Source organism: Puma concolor, chromosome B1 (assembly GCF_028749965.1).
Source record: "Puma concolor isolate L17-30 chromosome B1, mPumCon1.1.hap2, whole genome shotgun sequence".
Taxonomy (NCBI): Eukaryota; Metazoa; Chordata; class Mammalia; order Carnivora; family Felidae; genus Puma; species Puma concolor.
In genome coordinates this window covers 188,583,057-188,606,843 of record NC_141670.1, presented here as the reverse complement: position 1 = coordinate 188,606,843, position 23,787 = coordinate 188,583,057, and the positions used below count along the sequence as shown (strand labels likewise).

The following is a 23,787-nucleotide window of genomic DNA, read 5'->3' as shown; positions in this document are numbered from 1 at the left end:
TCTCACTTATAAAAGTGGCTCATGATATTAACTTGGAATCATTACACTGTGCACTAATAGCATTGTGGTAATCACTAGGTGGCCTCCATAGCAGAGGGATAGGATGTGTGAGCTAACTTGGCTTGGGGAGCAAATAAAAACAGAAAAAAAACTGGTTAAATCTACCTAAAATGATAGGTCACTTTACTCCTGGTAAAATTAATCTATATCACATCATTTTCACTAACTCTGGACACACATATGAGCTCCCGATCCCTCCAAGTGTCCGGTCTGGTCTCATGTTCACCAAATTCACCGGACGTTCCCTGAAGCATTGCACCGAACATCTTCAGGGGACAAAAACAAGACACATATGAATGTCGTTCAGTTCCGAAGCTGATCCCTGACGCTGACGCTTTCATTTTAAAATAACTTGAAATTACAGAGGCGCCTGGGTGGCTCATTCGGCTAAACGACCCACTTCAGCTCAGGTCATGATCTCGCGGTCAGTGGGTTTGAGCCCCGAGTCAGGCTCTGCGCTGACAGCTTGCAGCCTGGAGCCTGGTTCAGATTCTGTGTCTCCCTCTATGCCCCTCCCCCACTCACACTCTGTCTCTGTCTCTCTCTCTCTCTTTCAAAAATAAACATTAAAAAAATAAAATAACTGGTATTTCTAACTTCTCATGACCATCATTTATAATCACAATCATAGCTTCTATGTATTGAGCACCTACTTTCTACCAGACACCGTGCTAACAGCTTCACACAGACACTGTGCTAACAGCTTCACAAACATTTATTTAATCTCTGCAACAACACTATGGAGTGGTTTACAAATGAAGGACTGGAAGCAGAGGAAGTGTAATTGTTTGTTCAAGGTCAGAATTTAAGTCAGGTTTCAAAACCAGGTCTGTAAGATTCCAAAGCCAGGGGTCTTTCCACTACAGAGCAACTACGCTCCAATCGACTACCCTTCGTGAAATTGTAGGGCTTGAGGGAATTGGAAAAAGCCATGCTGCTACAATACACATCAAACCTACTTTTCACAGAATACAGAGCCAGCTTAGCGACGGCAAAGTTTCTATTGCTGCTGGCTAGACAGAGAGATAACAAGAGGGGAAACATTCTTCTTAGAAATATTTCAGGGAGGCTCCGGTTCAATTTGGAAATACCATCCAATCCTCCCTCTACCAGTGATGAATCGTGATTTAAAGGCCCCTCTAGGTAGCTTATTTTAAACTCTAGATGTTTTGAAAGACTGGAAACACCCTGGCCTTCATCACTGAAGAAAATAAGTCAAATCAACTTAAGACTTCAATCCGTCTTGACCGTTTTTATCAGCCAACATTTGAACAAATGACTTGCCACCTTTTATATTTTCATCCCTAGGCCTCTATCTCTCTGACAGTCAGCTGCCGCTCCCCTGCTTCATACTATCTATTTAGCCTGTGAAGTGAATTATAGCATATTCCCCCCCGAACAATGCACACCACCTATATCAATTACTTTAGGAAGACATCACTTCGGTGGAAGGGAGAAAAAAAATCCCCGTATTTGGTATTCATTTCTTTCTTTACACCAAGCCAAAGCAAGTGCAGACAGATACAGAGTAATGCTTCGGAAGAGGTTTCTATGTTAATTTTATGATTATTGTTACAAATTGATTTAAATAATTATGTCATATGCACAAGACATTTGCCATTTCCCTTCCTTCATTCCTTCATCTAAGAATTTAAAGGCTTACAATACACACATTAAATAGGGACGGACATGCAAAGGCACCAAATTAAAATGGAGAAGAAAATTAAGATGTCCATTTTGGCATTATTTATAATGCCAAAAAAATTGACAATTAAATAAATGTTTAGCTGTACTGGAATGATTAAATACAATGGTACTCACCTAACACAATACAGTGCAACCATTCAAATAAGTTGATAAATTATTTTGAATCCCATGAATCACAGTGGAAAATGAACTTCTATAGTATTAACTGAGAAAAGTAGAATTTAAAGCTTTATAAATCTATATGATGTGACCTCAACTGTAAGAAATTAGACATTCTGAGACAAAACACTGGACTGCAAATCACACAGCAGACCTTTAGGTGATGTGCTGATAGGTGATAGGACTATTTTTCTTAATACTTTTTTATATTTCCCAAATGTTACCCCTTGAGTCTGTATAACTTTTGTAACAGGAAAAATGAATACTTAGAAATGCTTCAGTTTCCTTATCTGTCAAAGGGAGATGACAGTAACAATAGCCACCTTCTAAGATTGTTCTGTAGTAATTAAATAAGAAAATGCTTGCAGAGCCCCGGGCACAGTGCCTAGCATCTGGAAACACTAAAAACAGAACAGGGTTGTTGTTTTTTTTCCCTCTCCTTTTGTTTTAAAGAAAGTATAGTGTGATTTAGCATATGAAATTATATTTTCTCTTCTCAAGGTGTAATTTGTAGAATATGTCTTAACATTTTTAAGAGTTTGTAGGACAATAAGGAAAAAAGAACCAGACTTTTGCAAATTCTGTCCCATGAGCCAATGGTGATAATGCTAAGGTTTATACAAAAGGAGTCGCACTGCAAACCTACACAATAAAGACACACACACACACACACACACACACACACACACACACACACACCATAAACGCTTGCTAACATACACATATGCAAATAGCCCAAACTTTCAGCATTTGAGAAGATACTACAAAGAACTCACTTCTGTCCTTTGTTTCCAAAACCTAAGCCCCTTGCTTCTGAGAATGGCCCAGATGATAAAAAATTAGAAATAAGATAAAATATGTATTCAAATATTCCCCCTAGCAAAATAAAATGATGGCCCAACCCAATATGCCTATGGTTTACATCTGCTTCCATTTTTTTGAGCCTTACATTATGGATTCCTCATTCCATGTACAATAAAATCCATACCTAGGTCTGCATAGTTAGACTTGAAAAATTGCTTGCGTCCACAAAAGTACAGCTCGAAGTCAGTTTCATTCGACCTGCGCAAAGTGTATCCGTTTTCAAGAGCAGCAAAAGCATCACAGGTATAACGGTAGGTAATGAAACCATAGCTGTCTCTGGAACAGACAAAGAAGAGAGGATCAAAGCTGGTGAGGAAGGATTAACATATATGCCTGTAACCCTTCCTTACTTCGGGAGACGTCGCTGGTGCCAACGTCTCAACCGCTGCATCCATTTATCAGTGTGATTGTCCTGTCAAGCAGCTAAATACTTATTTCTGGGACAGGAAATCTCAACTAGAAAGATTAATAAATAGGGATAAAAGAAAATAAATAAGGTTCTGAACTCAACATGTCATCTGTCAAAGCATTCCCATCCTAGTAATCTTATGGCCATAATTTTTTACATATGTCAGCCTCTAAACAAGAAATAATCTTGAAGATTCTTACCCATCATCCCGCAGATTTACTGTGCACTCCTCAATTTCACCAAAAACTTCAAAACGGTCCCTCAGTTCCGTCCGTGTTGTGTCAGGTCTGATTTTACCAACGTAAATCACACGGCGTTCTTCCTGGGGAAGGGGTGGGGGGGGGGGGAGGAAGGAGAGACTTTTGCCAGTTCTGGAGATAGGAAGGAAGTTACATCTCTAGAAACATTCATACATGTATGCTCATGCGCACCAAGAACCCACGGAGCATGCCAGTGAAAGCAAAACATACACTAAAACTGAACGAGAGACAACACGTGACCCCAGTTTTCGTGTCCATTTCTCCAGTACTGCTCTTTCTCCCGCGCACCCTACCCTGGATCTCACTCTTCTGCTTTTGCTCTCCAGCTCTGTTCTTCTCTCAAGTGAGCGTCTATGTATTACAAAAGAAATATGGGCAATGCAATCTTTTTATCTCTGGACAGCTGGAAGATACCGGTTAAATATTTTAACACCTGTGACTTGATTATTCATCTTCCAAATTGGTAAGAAACTGACCTGGCTTGCAAAACTGTTTAATTTCTCATTTAACTCAGGATTCGAATAATGAGATGTACAAATTTAGACATCCCTCGAAACAACGATTCTTAAACTCCAGTATAAATAAAAATTACCTGGGGTGCTTATTAAAAATGCAAATTATTGGGGTTTATCCTGGCTATATTAAAAAAATTAGAAAATACGATTCAACAATCTTCATTTTTAATAAGCACACCCCAGTGATTCTGATGCAGGTGGTCCAAAGACAATAATATGAAAATACAGTCTTAAAATGTAGGCTATTTTAAGCCATGGGTCTCTGCAGAATAAGAGCTATAAAAGAAGCTATAAATTTCACTTTAGCAATGAATCTTATTTTAGGAACAGACTAGAAGGGTGTGGCCTAATTTTCAGAAGTGGAGTCAATATCATCATAATCTGAAAGTCATCAGCAATTTATAGCCTACAAAATATGGGAATAATATCTGACAGCCCAGGGATGGACTCCTTTTTCAGGAAACAGTAAAAAACACTTCTCAGTGTAAGAAGCAATCCTGTATTTGTCATTCCAAGAAGACAAGGCCAAAGGTGATGATGTCCCTCAAAACCAAGGCAAGGTTTTTCGAGAACATAGGGCGTCAATGGAAAGAACGTGCTTACCAACTCGTCTATATGCCTACTGAGAACAAACAAGAATGAAGTGAACTTATAGGTTGCAAGCTTTAAGTTAGATGGGAGCCAAGATTAGGAAACACACAGGACTAAGGCATGGATTCAGCTTGCCGAAGAGTTTCCTCCAGATGTACTGAGGGTATCCTGTCTCGGATGAGGTACAAAGTAATCTGGGCTTATGGCAAAGAGATACTCTATGTTATTCCCTGCATGTCTTTCCTTTTCATATGCCCAGTATTTAGCAAAGGGCCTGGCAAAGAGTGAAAACTCAGTAAGCACTTGTGAAACGTAACTGAGCAATTTACAGACTAGAGTCTCCTAGGTGATCCGATCATCTGTTCATCATCTTCTTTTACCACAGGCAACGCTCATATTTCTGTTTTGATAAGAGAAGTTCCTCGGAGACTCAGATGCAAATAGCCAACTGTCTATCTGACATCTCGAGCTGGATGTCCCCTGAGCACTTCAAACTAGACCATTACCCAAACCCAGCGCTCCAGTTCCACCCTCTCCCCAGTAGGTCTCTCTCCAATGGTCTTAATGTCAGTGAAGTTAATGTCATCTAGCCAAGATTCAGGACAAAAACCTGAGCGCCTTCCTCGATTCTTCCCTTTTAGTCCCCTCTATACATCCAATCATTCATTGGCTCTGTTGATTTTACCTCCTAAATACCTGTCTGGTCTGTCTCTCTTACTCGATCTCCTCTAAACTGAGGTGCCAGCATCTCTTTGTGGACTAGCATAACAGTCTCTTAACTTGGATCCTGGGTCTATATTTATTCTCCTCCAATCTATTCTTTCACTTCAATCGGAATAATCTTTGCTAAGGGAACAGGAATCTGATCATGTCAATTACTGTCTAAAACATTTCAATGGCCTCACATAACTTTTAAGGAAAGACCTAAATCATTAACAGGACCCACGAGGCCTTGCGTGGTCTAGACTCGTCTCCCTCGTGGGTTTTCCCTCCTACTTCCCACTCATCCCTTTATTTTCCAGCCACCTTGAGCTACTCGGTCCCTAGTATATACTGTGCTCCTTTCCTTCCCCAAGGCCTTTGCACAAGCTGTTCCCTTGCTCTTTATAATAGCCTCCCCACACTGTCTCCTCCTCCTCTTCTCCGATATACACATACTGTCTAAAATTACACCGAACTCAACAATCATTTCCTTTCTGAGACTTGAGATGAGGTCAGGTTTCCTATCATTTGTTCTTATAGTACACTATTTCTCTTTCAGAGTTTGATGACCAATTGTAATTAAATAATTAATAATTAACTCGTTGTTTCATGTCTGTTTCCCCCTACAATCTGCATCTGTCCGATTGACAACTGTATGTCAAGGGTACTTGAAACCTAACAGAGTCTAAATGAATATTTGTTGAAAAAATCAATCAATCACCAATCAATTTCAACACTTACCCTTACACCCTTCATTGCATCAAAGAGGCTGAAGGGTAATCCTTACTCCCTGAGACTCTCTAAGAAAATGGAGAATGAAAGCCAGGTTTGATGCCTAGTCATAGGAAAGACCTTGCCAAGGTAGTTAAGCTGAGTGAATTGACAAAGGTTTCCATGATTTGTTTTTACAGGTTTAAGTGGAAGAAGTGTGGAGTAACTACATGTTTGCAGAGCTCTCACTCCTAAAAATCACTTCTGAAAATCCGAGGTGGGCCTCCACTGAAACACTCAGTAAAACACAATTCCCTTGACAACAGCTATCAGGCCTAAATGATTGACCGGGTGCAGTCCCACAAACAGAATGGACTGCCTGATTCACTTCCATGTAGATTGTATGTCTCAACTGAAGGCTGTAATTGTGTTGTTCCAGACCACCCAGCACATCCTGGAAATCAATAAATACAAATGGATGGTGAGACTCATCCTGGGGCAGTGTTGTACACTGGAGTAAGGGACTCATAACACCACATTCCATTCTATTTACAGCCAGCTCTAGCCAAACAGCCAAATGTGATGGGACTGTTATCTAAACTTTCTGGCGCCTGCTTGCATGGGTGTTACTTTTTTTTTTTTTTTTTAATAGGCCTTTTTTAGGAAGGTTACTACTGTATAAAGAAAAAGGAGGGGGAAAGGCAGAAGAGAGAGAAAGAAATTGAACCATCACAAAGAAATTGCTCAACTACCATTATGGGAATACACACAGCCTACGTATTCAAGGAAATTTGAAGTTAAAGCTAAAATCGACCATATGCACGTCCATATGCAAACATATTGGGACAGTCTCTGAATTGCTTCTTTATACAAAACTGTATGCAACAACGATCCCACAAAGAAGATAAACCAGAGGACCTTTTTGGATACTGATACATTCTGCAGTAAAAAGAAGACACAATCTAGATGGGAAAAAACAGAAACCCAAAGGGCTGGTGCACAATCACTTAAATTACCTATTTGTCTATCATCTCCTTTTATGAAACACAGGAATGGAACCACGTCTTGCTTCCTTACAAAGATCAGAGATTGAATACATGCTGAAATTCTCATTTTAGAAAATGATTAGAGTGCTTGGTTTTCCTAGTGCTAAAAATGAAACTAAAAGGCATCTGAAGGTCTAAAAGCAAAGACAAAAATCTTTCCAAGATTGGCCAAAATGTCTAGCAAAGAACCGATTATTTTTAACATGTTGCAGTTTTATTAGGCAGATGAATAGATTCCATATCTTTAAAAAACCTTAACATTTGCAGCCAATTTTTCAAGACATTAATTTCTAAACAGGAGATGAAAGGAAAAGAAATCAAAATGCTTAATAACATTTTCAACTTCTTAAAGGCTTGGAGGAACTCTAAACCTTTGGAAAAAGCTCCTTGACAAATGATTTTCGGACCAGTTTTCACTATTGAGGAGGACGGAACATTTATCAAATATCTTTTAGCTTCCATTTTCACAAAAGCTAGTTTGCTGATGGTGTGGATAACAAAATTGAAGATTTATATTGCATTAACAGGTATAGTAAATCATCATTATATCAAAATGCAGGGGGGGAAATACAGGGAAAAAAACTGACTGAAATTAACTGACTTTGCATGATCAAAATCTTTATCAAAAAGAGAATAGAGCCTCTCGGGTAGCTGGGGAAACATACAATGGCTGCAGTCAAATAATAAGCTAGTTTTGGTAAAAGGGGTTTGACTAAGAGAAAGGGAATTTAGCAGGGAGGTTAACATTTATTGAATTCTAATATATGCCAAGCACTGTGCTTGATGCTTCTTTATGGGTTATCTCCCTAAAATGCTTTGCAACACCCGGTAACAACAAGGAACAGCCTGATAGAATTTAGATTTTGATTCTCAGAACTCTTAGCCTACATTTCCAAGTCAGGATAATGTAAAAATTTTTTCCTATGTTAAGGAAGCTGCATGTCAACTTCAGCCACGAAAGACTCATGTTCATTTCCAGATTAGCTACCAACCTGACTTCCTCAGAAATTTCAAAGATATTACAAATACTGTATGTGAGGTATATGGATAAAATCTATGCCCTCTAGGCTGAATGGTACAGTGAGGTCCTCCATCTAAAAGACAAGGTGAGGGGGTGGATGGCTGTGAAAAGGCACATATGGACAGAAAGAAATGCCAAACCTTGACAAAAGTCAAATTGTGTTTTTTTCCCTCTCTTTCCCTTCATATTGATTATAGTAATACTCTTAGAGAAGAAACAAAACTACGGTACTCAGTTTTCCAAAGTTACTTGCAGCTAAGTACTACCCAGGAATATTCTTCTAAGCCTAAGTTTGGATCAGGGTGAATAAATCCAGGATAGTCTACGTAAGAGCCAGTATGCAAGTAAACACACGGATAAGGCAGACAGCATGGAAACTGAGAGGATGTAGGACAGCTTTCAGTAAAACTGATAATTTCTAAATAGTGAGGTTCAACTCACAATAGAACATGTATTCTAACCTACATGAAGTATCTCTTGAAAAAGGCTTGGATAGAAAACTATTTTCTCCAAAAATTCTAACTATGAGAAATTACACACACACATAATTTTTTTTTTTCCCATTTGGAAGAAGCTGATAATTATCCGTGATGAAGCACTGTTCCTGACTCCTGGGCTGCATACTGACGAATGGAAGGGAGAAATGAAATGGCTTAGTCATTGCCCAGGCACATCTGGTTTGGGTTTCAAGCACTGAGCCGTATCATAATGTGTACATTTACCCTTTAAATGAACATCCCATTATCATGTTTTCTGGCAGAAAATTTTACCGACTGCAAATGAGTGGGACTTAGAACTCTACGAGAAATTAGGGCAGTGACAGTTTAGACATTAAGTGCCAAACTCTGGCTTGCAAAGTTCCGATTAACCTAAATTACTGCAAGGCTGAGAAAGACAGGGTGACGTGGTTCTTGAGAAAGAATTCAGGTGGAAAGTGGAGGAAAGGAACAATCAGAACGGTGGCAATGGTCAACCCCAATATAAGATTCTGTGTTAGTAACTACTGACTATTAGACCTCTCTTAACTCTCTGACTTGCTGCATCCAGGTTGGTCTGGATAAAGACTTTTAGACGCATAAGCAATGACAAGTTTATACAGACCTCCTAAACCGTCTCCTTACGGAACTCAAAATAAAAGCAATATAGACAGCAAGCCAAAGGCGGCAAAGACCGCTTTAATTTTGTAAAATATCAGTTATTCGATGATTTAACATTTTTTTCATTTCCTTTTTGGGCCTCTGCTTTGCTAGTCCTCTAATTATATGATTGATCTGAATTAATAGATAACCCAGCATTGCACCCTAGATATTCTAAACAAAATTTACTACTTATTCATTACGTCAAGGGTTTCTCAAAAATATGAATGGAAATCACCTACCCAACCAAGTTAAGAGGACTGCCCTAGTTCCTTTAGCTGTTTCACGAATGACCTCTCAAGCCGATCCAGTCAAATGAGTCAAAGCTCATCACATGTATCTCTGTGCCCAAGTCCATTAAAATACATTTTGCAAATGCACTGTGGCACAAGAAAGTAAATCATCTTGATGAAGGAAAGCAATCAGAAAATCTTCCTATGGTAAACTCATTAAGAAATTCCACTATGCCTTCAAGATAGCCTTCACAATCTTTGTCATGTCTTACAGGACACTTTAAGGATCTCGCTTCCATCGAGCCCTCCAGTACCGATTCTGTTCCCCAGTGTTCTGGTTAAATGACTAGCAGTTTCTCAGCATACCTTGCTCTTGTCTAGGGACTTACTGTGACCTATAGCTTCTGCCTAGAACAGCAGTGCCCACTAAAAACATAATGCAGCCTATGCAAACTTAAATTTTCTAGGAGGCACATGTTAAAAAAGCAAAAAGAAACAGAAAATTTAATTTTAATAATGTATTTTGTTTAGCTCAATATGTCCAAAACAGGGGCGCCTGGGTGGCGCAGTCGGTTAAGCGTCCGACTTCAGCCAGGTCACGATCTCGCGGTCCATGAGTTCGAGCCCCGCGTCAGGCTCTGGGCTGATGGCTCGGAGCCTAGAGCCTGTTTCCGATTCTGTGTCTCCCTCTCTCTCTGCCCCTCCCCCGTTCATGCTCTGCCTCTCTCTGTCCCAAAAATAAATAAAAAACGTTGAAAAAAAAGATATGTCCAAAACATTATCATTTCAATTTGCCATTGATATGAAAAGTATTAATCAGGCATTTTACCCTCTTCTTTTGAACTAAATTTTCAACAGCCAATCACATTTATAGTGCATCTTAATTCAGTGTGGCGAGTGGCTGCCATATTGGAAAGCACAGGTGTAGAAAACCTTTGCCTTCCTTCTCTTTCGATTTCAGATCAATCTCACCCTCACCAGGAATGCCCTCCCTCATTCTCAGGTCTAGGTGTCCACCCATTTGCCACCAGTACCTTAGGTTACCTTCTGCCATAGCACTTAACATACCTTACTGCTCGTTTGCATATCTTTATCTGCCGGGAGACTTGAAGCTCTCTGGATGTGTGGACCAGGTCTTACCTGATTCTATATCCTAAGCAACTAGCAAATGTTTATCACATAAAGGATCAGGAGTTCTCGCTTATGTGAAGCAGAAACAGCATGTCATTGTCCAAGAGGGGGTGAATTTACGAGTTAGTCCCACATCTTTATATTCAGCTCTTATTATCTATAGTTCGCTGATTACAGAGTAAATAATCCCTATGTCCTAGTTTTTTTTTTTCAATCTCCTTTTCCAAAACAAAAACAAAAAAATCTCAAAGCCAGATGTCTAGTTAATTTATAATGACTCAGTGTAAGCCAACTTGATATTTTTACTATATAAGCCATCTTTCAGAGATAACTGATAAAGACTGTCTTACTCAAAGAATTAACTAAAGAACTGGTCAACATTGGTGACACAAAGAGAAGGCAGAGGGTATCTGCTTTCAGTCTGGGGCTAGTGACCTCAAGGTTGCTTTTGGCACAGGCATAACTGTGGAATGTAGACCAGCCACACCAATTGATATTTTGGAAAGAGCCAAACTAATGAAAAGACCCCTCTCTCCTTTATGCACTCTCTTTAAGTATCTGGCACTAAATTATCTTCGGAAGGACAAAAAGAAACACATGCCATTTAGCTATATTTATCTGCACAGCTTTGGTTATAGTGGTGTATTTTGCACAAACACATAATGAAACCATTAATCGTTCTCTTCACTGTGATACTTTTGGGAAGAAACATGAAGGATTTTACAAAATATGGATTTGCAAACACTGAAATAACTCTTTTCCTACATGCTTGCTCAACATGATTCTCTTTTGTAAAGATTAACTGTAATGTGCCATACCAAAAGGCTTTGTAAACTCTATGGCATTATATAAATGTGAGTTATTATAATTATTGAACAGGCTATTAATTAAATACAGCAAAATTAGAAAAATTGAATTTTTAATTTTCATTAGTCTTCTTTAAGTGTTAACGAATGACACTCTGGCAGCTCTTAATATCACAGCTCATTTGAAAGTTGAGAAAAATGAGCAAAGGTGTTGTAATTTGCACAAGACTTTTGATTCAGTCTTAGGTAGCTTCAACGTTAAATGACAGCAAACACTCTAGACCTTTAGCCTAAGTATTCAATTACTTCTCCCTTCTTTTTCCTCGAGTGCCTGCTATTAACAAGCCTCTCAGTTAACCTTTTCCCTCTGGTTGATAACTGTTGGCCAGTGCTTGATTTTGACCCCATTCGTCAGTTCTTTTATGTAGTTTTTTCAAGATTTTGTTGATGGTTGTAGGTTTTCTTAAAGGTACAATATAAATCTCACCTTTACAGTTGAAAGTCATTTCCCTAAACCTTGGTTCCCTTATATGCAAGACCTGGGAACAGCTGATCTAACTGAAATGACTCTCAGGAACAATGAAGCACAGACAGGCAGCCACGGCGGACAAAAGCAATGCCACTTCTGATTGATTACTCAAGGCTCCCTGAAGCCCTGAGTTGGGAGAGACCCAAAGTTTCCCCGCGGGCTCAGTGGGAAGAGTTCCATAATTGATTAGGAATGTCTGCCATGGGCAAGACTGACAACTGGGGCCACTGGCTTTCGCCTTCTAAGTTCTGGGTTGAAAAGCAATAGGAGGGAGCTGGGGTAAAATCTACCTACTTGCGAGCAGGTGCTGAGAAGTAGTGACCCGCAGAGAACCAACAAGTTCAACATAGCCTGGATCTTTACATCGAAGTGTCAGTGATGTCTGTATGTCAAGGAGATGCGATGCCTTGCAGTACGTGGTGACGAAATACATAATGGGTTACTGCAAAGTAACTCATAAGAAATGTGGATGTGTCAACTACCCGGTTAGATGCTGACCCAGCACAAGTAAGAAATGATGACTTTTTAGCAAATCTTCATCTACCGCCTCCTTTAAATCTAACTTGAACCCGGTCCCTTCCCGCACGATCCAATTCTAACGTCTGCAGAAAAGACAAAAACTAAAAAACCAAACACGGGCACCGCCTCATCTTCCACTCACAAAAGCCGCAGAGGACGGTAAGAAAAACCCATCTTCTGACCCCGATGGAACCAGTCTTTGACTGAATAAATCCCTGCTCCCTCCATTTTGGAAAACAAAAGTAGAGAACAGCAACGAGCTTCAAGATGAATGAGGAACGTGAAGTCCGAATAGGAACCTACGCTCATTTACCATGTTGCTTCCCAATAATCTGCGTCAAGAGGGATTGGATGGGGGACCCACCGCTGTTTCAAAGTCAACAGGCTGAATGTTGCATATTCTAACAAAGCCTTCGCTTTAGTTTATTTTCTAGTCTACAAAAAAAAAAAAAAAAAAAAAAAAACAGGTGGAAGGGAAGGGAAGGGAAGGGAAGGGAAGGGAAGGGAAGGGAAGGGAAGGGAAACCCTCCCTTAAAATGAAAGTGAGCTCCCAGCTGCTTACAATTGCCTTCTGCCTCTGCCTCTCCCTTTGTTTGGCCCTTTCAGACTCCCGCTTCTCATACTCTTTGCGGTATTCTTCCCTCTTCAGCCTTTCGTGCTGATATTCCTCGTAGCTGTCATACCTGAGAAACATAACTTCATCATTAAGTCAACCGTCAACCGCCTCCATTTACCCAAGCAAAACGAATCATGATCGGGGGAGGGGGCAGGGTTCGAGCTAACACCGCGTCATCTAGAGGAGGGGGTGAGAGGAGCAGAAGGAAAATGACAGGCACCCTCACCTGGGCCTCCGGCTGTAGGGCGACCCGGAACGTGATCTTGCGCACAGAGGAGAATTTCGGTGCGCGCGGTGTCTGCAGTGGCTCGACTCATAGTAGTAGCAAGATCTGGGAGCGAGAGGAAAAACAGAGAGGGCATTTGCAACTGCCGCTTCACCCCGGTTTACTGGCACGACAGAATAGCCCCCGGAACACCGTGTGACAGAGAGCGGCTTTTTCCTCCTAGCTACTGGTGAGATTTCCCGGTGGCGGTTTGTGATGGTGTAGTCAGCTTAGAGGTCTGGGGAGTGATGTGTGCTTTCCCAGCCTCTCTTATTGATGCTAACGCCGAGCGCCAGTCTGGTACAATGTCAGCTTTATCTCGCGTGGATCTCAACTGTACTGGCACAGGGCAACCCTCCAGGTAATGGAAAAAGTTAGGGGAGCAAGTAGGTTTCTTACAAATTGCTCTCTGTGATCCGACTGGCTCAAGCCACTGTGCTCAAGGCTGACAGATTTAAGATGAGGAGGACTGTCTGTGTGACAACATCCTCGTTAGTTCCAGAGGCACTGGGGATGCGGTGTTGAGGGGCCGGGCTGCCTGTGGGTTGTGAGTGTGTGTTTTGGTTTTGTTTTGTTTTTTTTTTTTTTTTTTTTGGTTGGTTGGTTGGTTTGTCTGTTTTTTGGACCTGATGCTCTGGGGTGGGTGATGACAAGGTTACCTTGAAGAGGATCTACTGCCTGGGGACCTTGATCTTGACCTGGAATATGGTGATCGGGAACACGACCTGTGTCGAGAAAAGGACCTTGAACGAGAGCGCATCCTTTGGGGTCTTTGAGAAAATAAGGATTTGGGTGGTGACACGGAATCTCTACACGGAGAGTTAAAAGAGGAGCAAGAAGGCGACACATCGAACAACGAATAGGATTGTGTGCCATCCCAAGGGTAGTTCAGTTTATCACTTTCATCTTCACTGTCATCAAACAGGCCATCCATGGCTAGTCCTGAATTTATAAACATAGGTAGTTTGGAGAATTGTTCATTACTGAAATCACTGTCCCTCAGTTCACTGGTCTTGTCTGCTTCGTCGTCAAAAACAGCTTGACTGGGATGACCGAAGTGCTTGTTCAGCTCGGCTCGGATTTCCTGGTCTTGGAGCTGTTTTCTGGTGCTGCAAGGAGAGACCTGCTTGCCCGCCCCCGGAGTCTCTCTCAGGTAGCACTGGTCTGAATCTGTGGAAGAACAAATCTGCCCCTGCCAATCGGAGGGGGCATCTTTATATTCTAGTTGTCTAGAGTCTTGGAGCTCCTGTGATATATTAATGAGTATTTCCGTTTTGGAATTAATCGACTGACAATAGTCATGGTCACCAAACAGCCGTAGGCTGGGCCGCTTGGCCTTCCTTTCCTCGTGTCCACTGGTGAGCACGGAGGTCTTGCTGAGTTGTGCGTACAACTCAGACTGCTCGGGCCCCTTCTTGGTGGAGTTATTGCCTTGGGTGCCAGGAGGCTCACTGTACCTGGGCTTCTTTGATGGAGGAGGTCCCACAGTCTTGCAAGAGGACTTCAGCTTTGGAGAAGTCCTGAAAGGGTTATCTTGGTTGGCTTTGTGAGGAGGAGTAGTGGGCGGAGTTAGGCCTATGGGAAAAAGAAGGAGGGGGGTGGGGAGAGAGACAAGAGATGGAGATCATGTGGTTAAATGCCAGGACAAGTGTTCCTAACTTCTCCAGGGCTTCAGACAATGGCGAGAAAGAAGGTACACGAAATTCATGCAAGACCTGAAAAAGTACCTCTCTCCCTGTAAGCCCCTGTCACCAAGAAAAGACAGATTTCACTACTGGCAGGCGGCAGTGAAATCTGTGATATTTTGTGTTTTAAATGCCAATGCTAACAGACCTGGCCTCCCAGAAAACTCGAACGCCTCCCTACCGGCCTCCACGGGCACCAGACATTACCCAAGCTCGCATTTCCAAGGGCACCGTGCGTCTGCCTTATGGAACATTAACACAGCACGGCCCAGGGGGATCACAGAATAGCTTTGGTAGCCTTTGTCTGCAAGGAATTCTGAGGAGCACACAAGTGGCTCAGAAAAATTTCCCTAATCGAGGATCACTACCCAAGGAGCCCCAGAACTCGGCAACTTAAAAAAAAAAAAAAAAGATGGGATGACAGCAAATGTGGGGCAGGGTGGGAAGGACACAGACAACTTCAAAGGAAGTCCAGTAAAACACGACAGACGAAAGCAGGGAACCAGACAACTGTGCAACTTGACGGCAATGATTCTTTTGTCTCCACAGTTCATTAACTTAGTAAACCATGGCTAATGTAGGTATAATACTTTCTTGTAAGCATAACTAATACATTCTGTCTAAAATATGGTTCTGCAACAGAAACCTAAATGAACAGGAACACTAAATATTGCAGTGCTAGTGGACCATTTTATTTAGAGCACAACATCGGGGCGGGTTAGGAGGCTGAAGGACTGAAACGGACCCAAACTCCGGCAACCAACTAATTAAAAAAATAATAATAAAATAAAGGGAGACCAGAGACACCCCATCGGTTGGTGTCTTTCGTCCTTTTCTACAGAAGAGCAGAAAATGCCATCAGATGGCCATGGTGGGAGAGTCTGTGAGCTGTAGTTGCCTCCACTATGTTTCACCCCTGAGAAAGTTCTACTCATCTCTTCACACCGAGGAAGGATAATTGGGAAATGGCTCCAGAGTCCAAGGAACTTTGAAGAAGGGCACGCTAGGGTTCAAATGACTTTATGCTTACAAGGGAACATTTGAGTTTACAATCCATTTTCTATTCGGGAGGATGGGTGAACGCCGTTCAGCAGAGTTCAAGTCTGCTAACAAGTCTGGGGTTAGACTTAAGGCAACTGCACATTTCAAGGAAATGGCCGAAAAATCTGACTTTGCTGGAGAAAAGGGAAAAAAATACACACACACACACACACACACACACACACACACACACGACCAAGTAGGTCACAGAAAGCCACATGCAATTTTGGTATGAACAGGAAGATACTGTCTCTTTTTCCTACTTTGCAATAAAAATATGGAAGAAATTAATATTTCCTGTATAATAAAATATTTGACACCACTATTTGGCAATTTTTATTCTGTACGGCTAAAGCTTTCTAAATGAGGGGAGAAAGGCTACAAAAATGCAAAGTAATGTGACTTTGGAAATCCACCCCAGAAAAATTCAGAAAGACAGGGGAATACAAACACAGAGAAGGGACCCAGCAGAGTCCCAGAAAAGCTCCCTAGATTAGCAGGCACCCCCACATGCCTTCCGTACTCTTCATTTGAAGGCAATAGGGAGGTGACATATTATACAATGAAACCTCCATGTCACTGAGGCACACTCTCCTTTTGTCCCCTCTTTCACGGACAGGTATGCCTTTTACTCGCTCTAAGAGATTCTTATGTATTCAATCTTTCTCTCTCTTTTTTCCCCTTGTTTCCTTTACCTTTCGCACTGCCCCGTTTCCAACACTCATTTGTACCACATGCTGTCTTCAGTTACCATTACAACAAATTTAAAGATACTAATGCTCCTCCAAAGAAACGATAAATTCTCAGATACTTCTCACAGGAGGCTAAGATGCCCAAGGAAATAATGATGAATAATCTCTCTTTGCTCAGCCAATAAAAGTCAAATATTGCAAATGACATAGCCTTTGAATAGGGGAAATGACATTCGACATCCTAAAATCCAATTCCATAAATCTTCTCGTGGTTCCCAAATTAGAGTAGTTGTTACATTCCTAATAATTTATTGCCAGGATCACTCGTTTGATACTTATCAGATAATGCTCTATATTCTTGCTCATCTCTTTTTGGAATGTATAGTTTATCTTGTCTTTCCAAATAGATTATGTGCTCTTAGGAGAATGTTGCTTGGGCTTATTTGTGCAAAAATTCTTGTACTTTTTTTAGAAAAATTTTTCTAGATTCTCCTTTAGTAGCGGGTCTTATATTTCAGTGGCTCAAGAATACCTTGGGAAGCTGGTCAAACATTTTTAATGAGGTGGTTCATGGGCCGCATATGGAGAGCCTCTGTCCTGTCATGTCTAAGTAGCACATTGCCTTGTTCTCAGGTGTATGTATTTTGACTGACATTCTAGACTTATAAAAAGAAACCCTAAACTTCAGAAACACCAAATTAGGCCACTATTAAAGAGAGACTAGTTCTAAAAATAGCTCAGCTATCTAGGGATTTTAAATATAGAAATTCTTTTTAGTCTTGAACATTCGAAACCCTTGTCCTAGTACCTAAGCTCATTATCACTTAAATAACTGATTCTCAAGTTGCTCTGGGGAGTGGCGACACCCTGCTGGTAGTTTGTTCGCTTGAGTTTTTTTGTTTTTGTTTTTGTTTGTTTTTTGAGTTAAAAACAAAGCCTTTTCCCTTCTGCACATTTTGGAGGGCCTATGGGGGTGGAGCAGACATTCACTGGGCTTGTACTCTGTGCTGGGTAAGACACCAAGATGCTGGTATTTTAGGGACTTCATGGTTCCTTTTAATAAACGGGCAATTGCCTAAAACTTGAAGTAAGCCTATGTTCTTACGTATGTGCGTAAGATTTCCGGAAACACTCCGAGATAACCAGATAGACCCCACGAGGGAGAATACAAGGGGTAGAAATTTCTGTGGGCACTGCTTGTTAAAAAAAAAAAAAAAAAAGTAATACCTGCTTCATGGATGGAAGTTATTTCAGGATTAGTGAGTAGGTGGGTAAGGGAAAACAACTCAGATAATTCCCTAAACTTTTGTACTGTTTACTGAAATATCTTTATTCAGAGAATACCTCCAAGCAAGACTGGGAAATCTCAAGGATGCAACCACCAGTGCCTAAGTGAAAATCTATTTCCAGATATAGTTGAGACCTAAAGCAAAACAAAGCAAAACAAAAGCGTGAGAAGCACTGTATATACTTCTATATATAAAGTAGTGTCAAACTTTCAAGAGCCGCTGATAGGACAGAGACCCCTTGCCGCACCTGAACTAATTGGATTTCTCCCATTTCCCCACCCAGAACTCTGTCCCCTGCGGGAGGAGGGCAGTCAATACTCAATTCCTTAATGCCACTACCTTTGCTCATCTTCCCTCTCATGGCCAGACTCTCAATTTCACCCCACAAGCTTAAATCAACAGGGCTAATGCCTCCCATAACCTCCGGATTATTTCCTGTGTGTTGATTTTCCGGGGAATGTGTACATTTTGGTGTTGACAGTACAAGGTATATTCCATGCTCTCTCTTGAACTTAGCAGGTTTTGACAGATTTATGTGAGGACAGATGGCCATTACAGGCTGAAGGCTGACAAGAGGCAGTTCAGAGCATTGCTAACACACTTGCACAAACTCTCAGCAGTGCAGCACTGTGCAGAATGTAATTCAGACTATAGCTTTTTTATTACTGCCTGTTTTCTTTTGTCAAAAGAGCCTGCTGTGCAGAGCGACAAATGGCTGCTATTACCCGGAATGTAATGGGTGTCAGACAAATCACGTAACACAAACAATCAAGAGTATGTAGGTCATATTTCAACAGAGCACAACCTTAGCAATATTTATGATTACTGCATTGAAATGTGTTCTATAATAAACAAGTACCTCTGCATCACTCACACTTAGGCACTTCTGCAAAGCAAGTCTGGGGAAAGTGGTGCACACTCCACAGTCATCTTTTTAAACAGCCCTTTTATTTAAAAAAAAAAAAAAAAAGTCAGAGACAAGTTTTGTTTCGTTTTTCATTATGGGCTATAAAACGATTTTCTTTGAGGAGTTCTCTCTTGGGTTTGTTTGTTTAATTGCACGACTCTGATAAACGGTGACTCCTCTCTGTTTTGCGTGTTCCACTGTCTACGCAGTGACTTCAGCAGGGTTTTGCTTGTTTTTTGTTTTTGAATAGTTTACAGTATTTTGCAGAACCTAATGCTGTATCTGTGCCTTGCCTCGGAGTTTCTTTGACGGTGGGATTTCCCTTAGGCCACATGTCGATTCAGATATTTCTTAAGGACAAACAGTGGGAAGATGAGGTTCTCATTTGCTTCAAGCCTTCCCAGAAAGAAAGAAGGACTGGGCAGAGAGGCGTGTGGCTCCTCCTACCCACATAATCTACGCCTCAAGAATCTGGAGATTGTAGGAAGGGTTGACACTCAGTATGAACTGTGACTGCTCTGCCAGTGAGAATATTTTGTTAAAAGAGCTGCTCCTGTGCTCTCACCCACCCCCAACTTCCCGGAACTCACCGGAGCCCCAGAGGAGCCAGCCACGGAAGTGTTAATGCTTGCACAGGGGAACATCCCACACCCTGCCCAGTACTCTGGCTGCCATCAACCCTGGCTGGTCTGAGGGCCAGTGCTCCTGACTTTACTGCTTTTTCAGTATTTCCTACATCACCCCTGATTCCCGGAGAACAAATCGGCCTCACGGAAAGCCTTCAGAACATTCCTAGGACATGTGCCTAATTCCCCAACTCTTGCTCATGGAAGATGAAGATACTAATTGGTTCCCCTTGCACTTTCCCACAGAGCTGGGGCAGGAGTAGGGATGAGGGTGGGGGTGAGGGGGTGACGTTTCTGGGAACGTCGATCACCAACTCCCCCCACAAGCTGACGTGGGAGAGGAAATCACTGTGTTATTCTTGGCTTAAAAGAAATTTGGATAGTATTATTTCCTGAAAAGATAACAAAGGAATGATCATTCCAGATGTTGGGTCAAGAAGAATGAGATCAAAAAAAGAAAACGAAGAATGGAGTTGAAATATGGAGGAAACCCCTGACAGTAAGAGGTGCCAAACACTGGAATGGGCTGTAAAGAGAATTTGTGGGGTCTCTCTTTCTTGGAGTCTTCAGGCTCAGTAAGGGATTATATGACCTGTCAAATCACTTTCCAGTTCTCTCATGCTATGGTTTTCCTTTGAAAACTACCAACTACTGCTCATATTTGGCTTTGGTTCATTTCCCCAAAGATAAGTCACATACAAAAGAAGTATATACCAAAAGTGTACAGCAAATCTACGCTCTCTGTCAATATTCTGTCCAGCAAAACATATTTTTAAATGGGAAGTCCAAAAATGACAATATAAAACTCTACCTAGGGGCACCTGGGTGGCTCAGTCAGTTAAGCCTCCAACTTCGGCTCAGGTCATGATCTCACGGTTCGTGAGTTCAAGCCCCACATCGGGCTCTGTGCTGACAGCTCGCAGCCTGGAACCTGCTTCGGATCCTGTGTCCCCCTCTCTCTCTCTGCCCCTCCCCCACTCACACTCTGTCTCTCTCTGTTCTCAAAAAATAAATAAAAATGTTAAAAAAAATAAAACTCTACATAAAAGAATAAGAAATGACAAACTGATGGGTTAATGAGTGGGTTCTTTTAAGAACAAGTCCACCAAAGTTCAGTTTGGATGTTGGCCAATTTAAGCCAAGGGAAAACATACAGTGAAAAACAAATGACACCAAACACTTGTCCTCTATCATCAAAACCACGAGGAAACTGCAATACCAATGGAGGAAAATATTGTTAAGACCTAGTGCGTTAGGGTGATGAAACTGCTGATTATTTTGTTCTTCCCCTTCCCCCTAATTAGTTATAAAATAGCCATCTTGCTTTTTATTACTTCTACAGAAATAATTTTACAACCGGTTCACGTGTACATGTACACATACGTACATGTGAAACTTGGGGGTCAGCCACTTTGGTCCCTAACCAAATTCCTTTTATGTCTTCTGGCTGAAACCATCATCCAGTTGAGCTGACATTGCCTTGCCATTTCCATTTCAGAAACAAAAAGTCTAGCACTCTGAAAATCTCCATATGCAATAGATTTAAATGCCTTCTGCCAAAAGAGCATTCTCTCCTCTCATCTTGTTTTACTAACAGCTATTTTGAAATCAAATTAGTTTTTACACCTGTAAAAAAGAAGCGTTTTTTGTTTTTTTTTTATCAGCCAAAATGAGCTAGTTTAGGACAATCACAAAGTCAGACCAGCTGGCAATACCTAATAAAGCAAACTTCCTGTCTCATCCCTCCTGTTTCCCAAAGACTCTGCAGATGGGGCAGAGGGATTTTTCTGGAGGTCTCAGAATTTTGTTGACTGTTTACATCTGCACGTAAATGTTTGGAACATGTCCCTAAAATTTGAGAAAGTAAAGAAAAAGGAAACACCAGAAGGTCCTGGGCAACAGCTTGATCCATTTCCTTGGCCATAACGAAATGGATTAAGCCTGTAGACCAAGGATCAACAAATCAACAACATGAATGTTTCCACCCTGTCCACCCCCTTGCTGCACCAACGGCAGACATCACTAATTGGTCATGACATTTTTACTGAATACAGACTTGGCCTTGGAATCCTCCTCAACACAATGCTCCTGGCAGCCAATACCAATCAATGACACTTGGCAAGTGAAATGAAACCTATTTAACATAACACATGTTGACTACTATCTTTAAAATTCACGCTTCAGGAAGGAGACATCATCTCTAGTTGGACAGACATGCTTTGAACCCAGGGTCCATCACGAAGCCAGTGTCAACATATAGGTTTTTCCTCAACCATGAAATGGCCAGAGAATCAAAAAGATAGTATATATGACATGCTTACTAGGGAGTGGCTAATCTCCAGAATGTGTAGGAATAATAGAAGTAGCTATTATTGACAGAGTATCAGGGAGGAGATTGTTCTTCCTTGACTTGGTAAATCCATACCCATACCAAAAATGGTATATGCTGAATTTCATATTAGAGAATTAGAGGGATTTTGCCACAAAGAGAATATGTAACTTCATATGAGTGTGCCAAGGAGAAAACAACATGAAGGCCAATGAAAGGGAACAGGTGAAGATATCACAAGTTGAACAGATGAGCGACAGGGTACAGACACCTCGGCAGATAAAATTAAGGCAGAATCAGTAATTAAATACCTTATATTTATTGAATACTTATATATGCTGGCACTGGAGTAAACCTTTTTTCACATTTTATCTCAATCCTCAGAGAGACCCAATGAGATACTGGTGCTGTTATTATCTTCCTTTGGTGCGTTAGGATCCTGAGCCTTACAGAAGTTAATTAAAATGACCAAAGGCCATATTGCTAGATGGTAGATCCAGAATTTGAACTTGGGTTTATCCAATGTCAGAGCCAAGGTTTTGCATAACTTCACTAAGCTATGCTGCCTGCTTTCAGAAAATCATAGTAGACTACTTTTATTTGGAGCTTTGCTGCTTATAAAGTTTTAAAATTCGGGTTGAACGCACACAAAATTGCCATTTTAGGATGTCAAAAATGGTTGAATGCTGGCAATTTTATTTTTCCAACCTATATTTTAGTCCTTTAAGTCAGACAGTAATTTGATTGGGGGATTATAAGTATGATTTTAACATTAAGGAAACTAAGACCCAGAAAAGATTAAGGAGAGAGAAAAGCGTTTTAGCAATTAAAAGACGAAGGGGGAAAAGTGCATGGCCCGTCTTGCAGTTCCTTACTGATGTCACTGCCCATGCCAAGTTCAGTGTTACTAAAACATCTCTTTGATTTCCTGCCTTCTTGCTTCTGCTCCATCAATATCTTCTCCCCTGGGTCCCCTGGGCAGTTCAAGTCTGATACAAATATTCCTCTCCCTAAGGCTCCCCCAGTCAGTTTTGCCTACAGAGAGCAGGGTTCCTTCCACACTCCTTTCCATGGATCGCCTGGGTCCTTGGCTAATGATATCACCTCAATGCTTCCTTTGGTACTTGAACCCTCTTTGTAATCCTTTTCAATCTTCTGCGCAGTCATTGTATTTAACTTGAAGCAAAGTGACTTGATAACTTCTTTTCTCCCTTCGGTGATTCTCCTGAGCTGCAATCAGTGTGCGTCACATCCTCCAAACACTACTATGCAAGAAGTTTTACTAGAGATTGTTTCAGGAGATGGAGATCATAACCATCGCATACGGCAGAGCGTTTCAAACCCACAATATCTCTATCCAAAAAAAAAACTTCCTCACATCCTTCTCCAGTCAAGTTCCAAACTTCTCTTCCTAACCTCCTTCTGCCTGCTCCAAGTTTCTCCTCAGTCCCTTGTTTTCCTGGAGCTGTAAGTTCTTTCTAGTATGTAATGCAACTTGACCCCACCTCACTTTCTCTAATTTATCTTTACACTTAAAACTACCATGCTCAAGAAACTAAAAACCACCCCCTGGGCCCACCTTTCTTAGAAGACGACAAAACATGAGAGGTAATAAATATTTCGCCTTCATGCTACTTGTCCCATGTGTGTTATTGCCCCAACAGACTATAAGCCCATATCTTTTTTTTTTTTAATGTTTATTTATTTTTGAGACACAGAGACAGAGCATGAGCGGGGGAGGGGCAGACAGAGGGAGACACAAAATCCGAAGGATAAGCTCACATCTTAAACACAAGACTATTGAGCAGGCCAAGTACAATGCTTCATGCTTTGTATGGATCAGTCTCTAGGCTTTATATTTGCTGTACATCCACTAAGACCTATCATATTGCAAGCACAGAGCAGGTATTAAAAATGTTGGTAAACTGATTTTCATTG

General features: G+C 41.2%; 1 protein-coding gene across 7 annotated transcripts in view; it reads right to left on the bottom strand.

The window, feature by feature from the left end:
- PPARGC1A (PPARG coactivator 1 alpha) overlaps positions 1–23,787 on the bottom strand; it is a 654,387-nt gene that overhangs the window by 7,261 nt on the left and 623,339 nt on the right. For 6 of the 7 annotated variants that reach the window (XM_086705322.1, XM_025921412.2, XM_086705321.1 and 3 more), the window contains 5 exons: positions 13,940–14,855; positions 13,242–13,346; positions 12,962–13,082; positions 3,400–3,521; positions 2,915–3,066 (listed from right to left, as the gene is read on the bottom strand). In XM_086705322.1, the coding sequence (XP_086561448.1) occupies positions 2,915–3,066; positions 3,400–3,521; positions 12,962–13,082; positions 13,242–13,346; positions 13,940–14,855 (1,416 nt within the window). The remainder of the gene's footprint in view (positions 1–2,914; positions 3,067–3,399; positions 3,522–12,961; positions 13,083–13,241; positions 13,347–13,939; positions 14,856–23,787) is intronic. The other variant, XM_086705324.1, reaches the window with a different exon arrangement.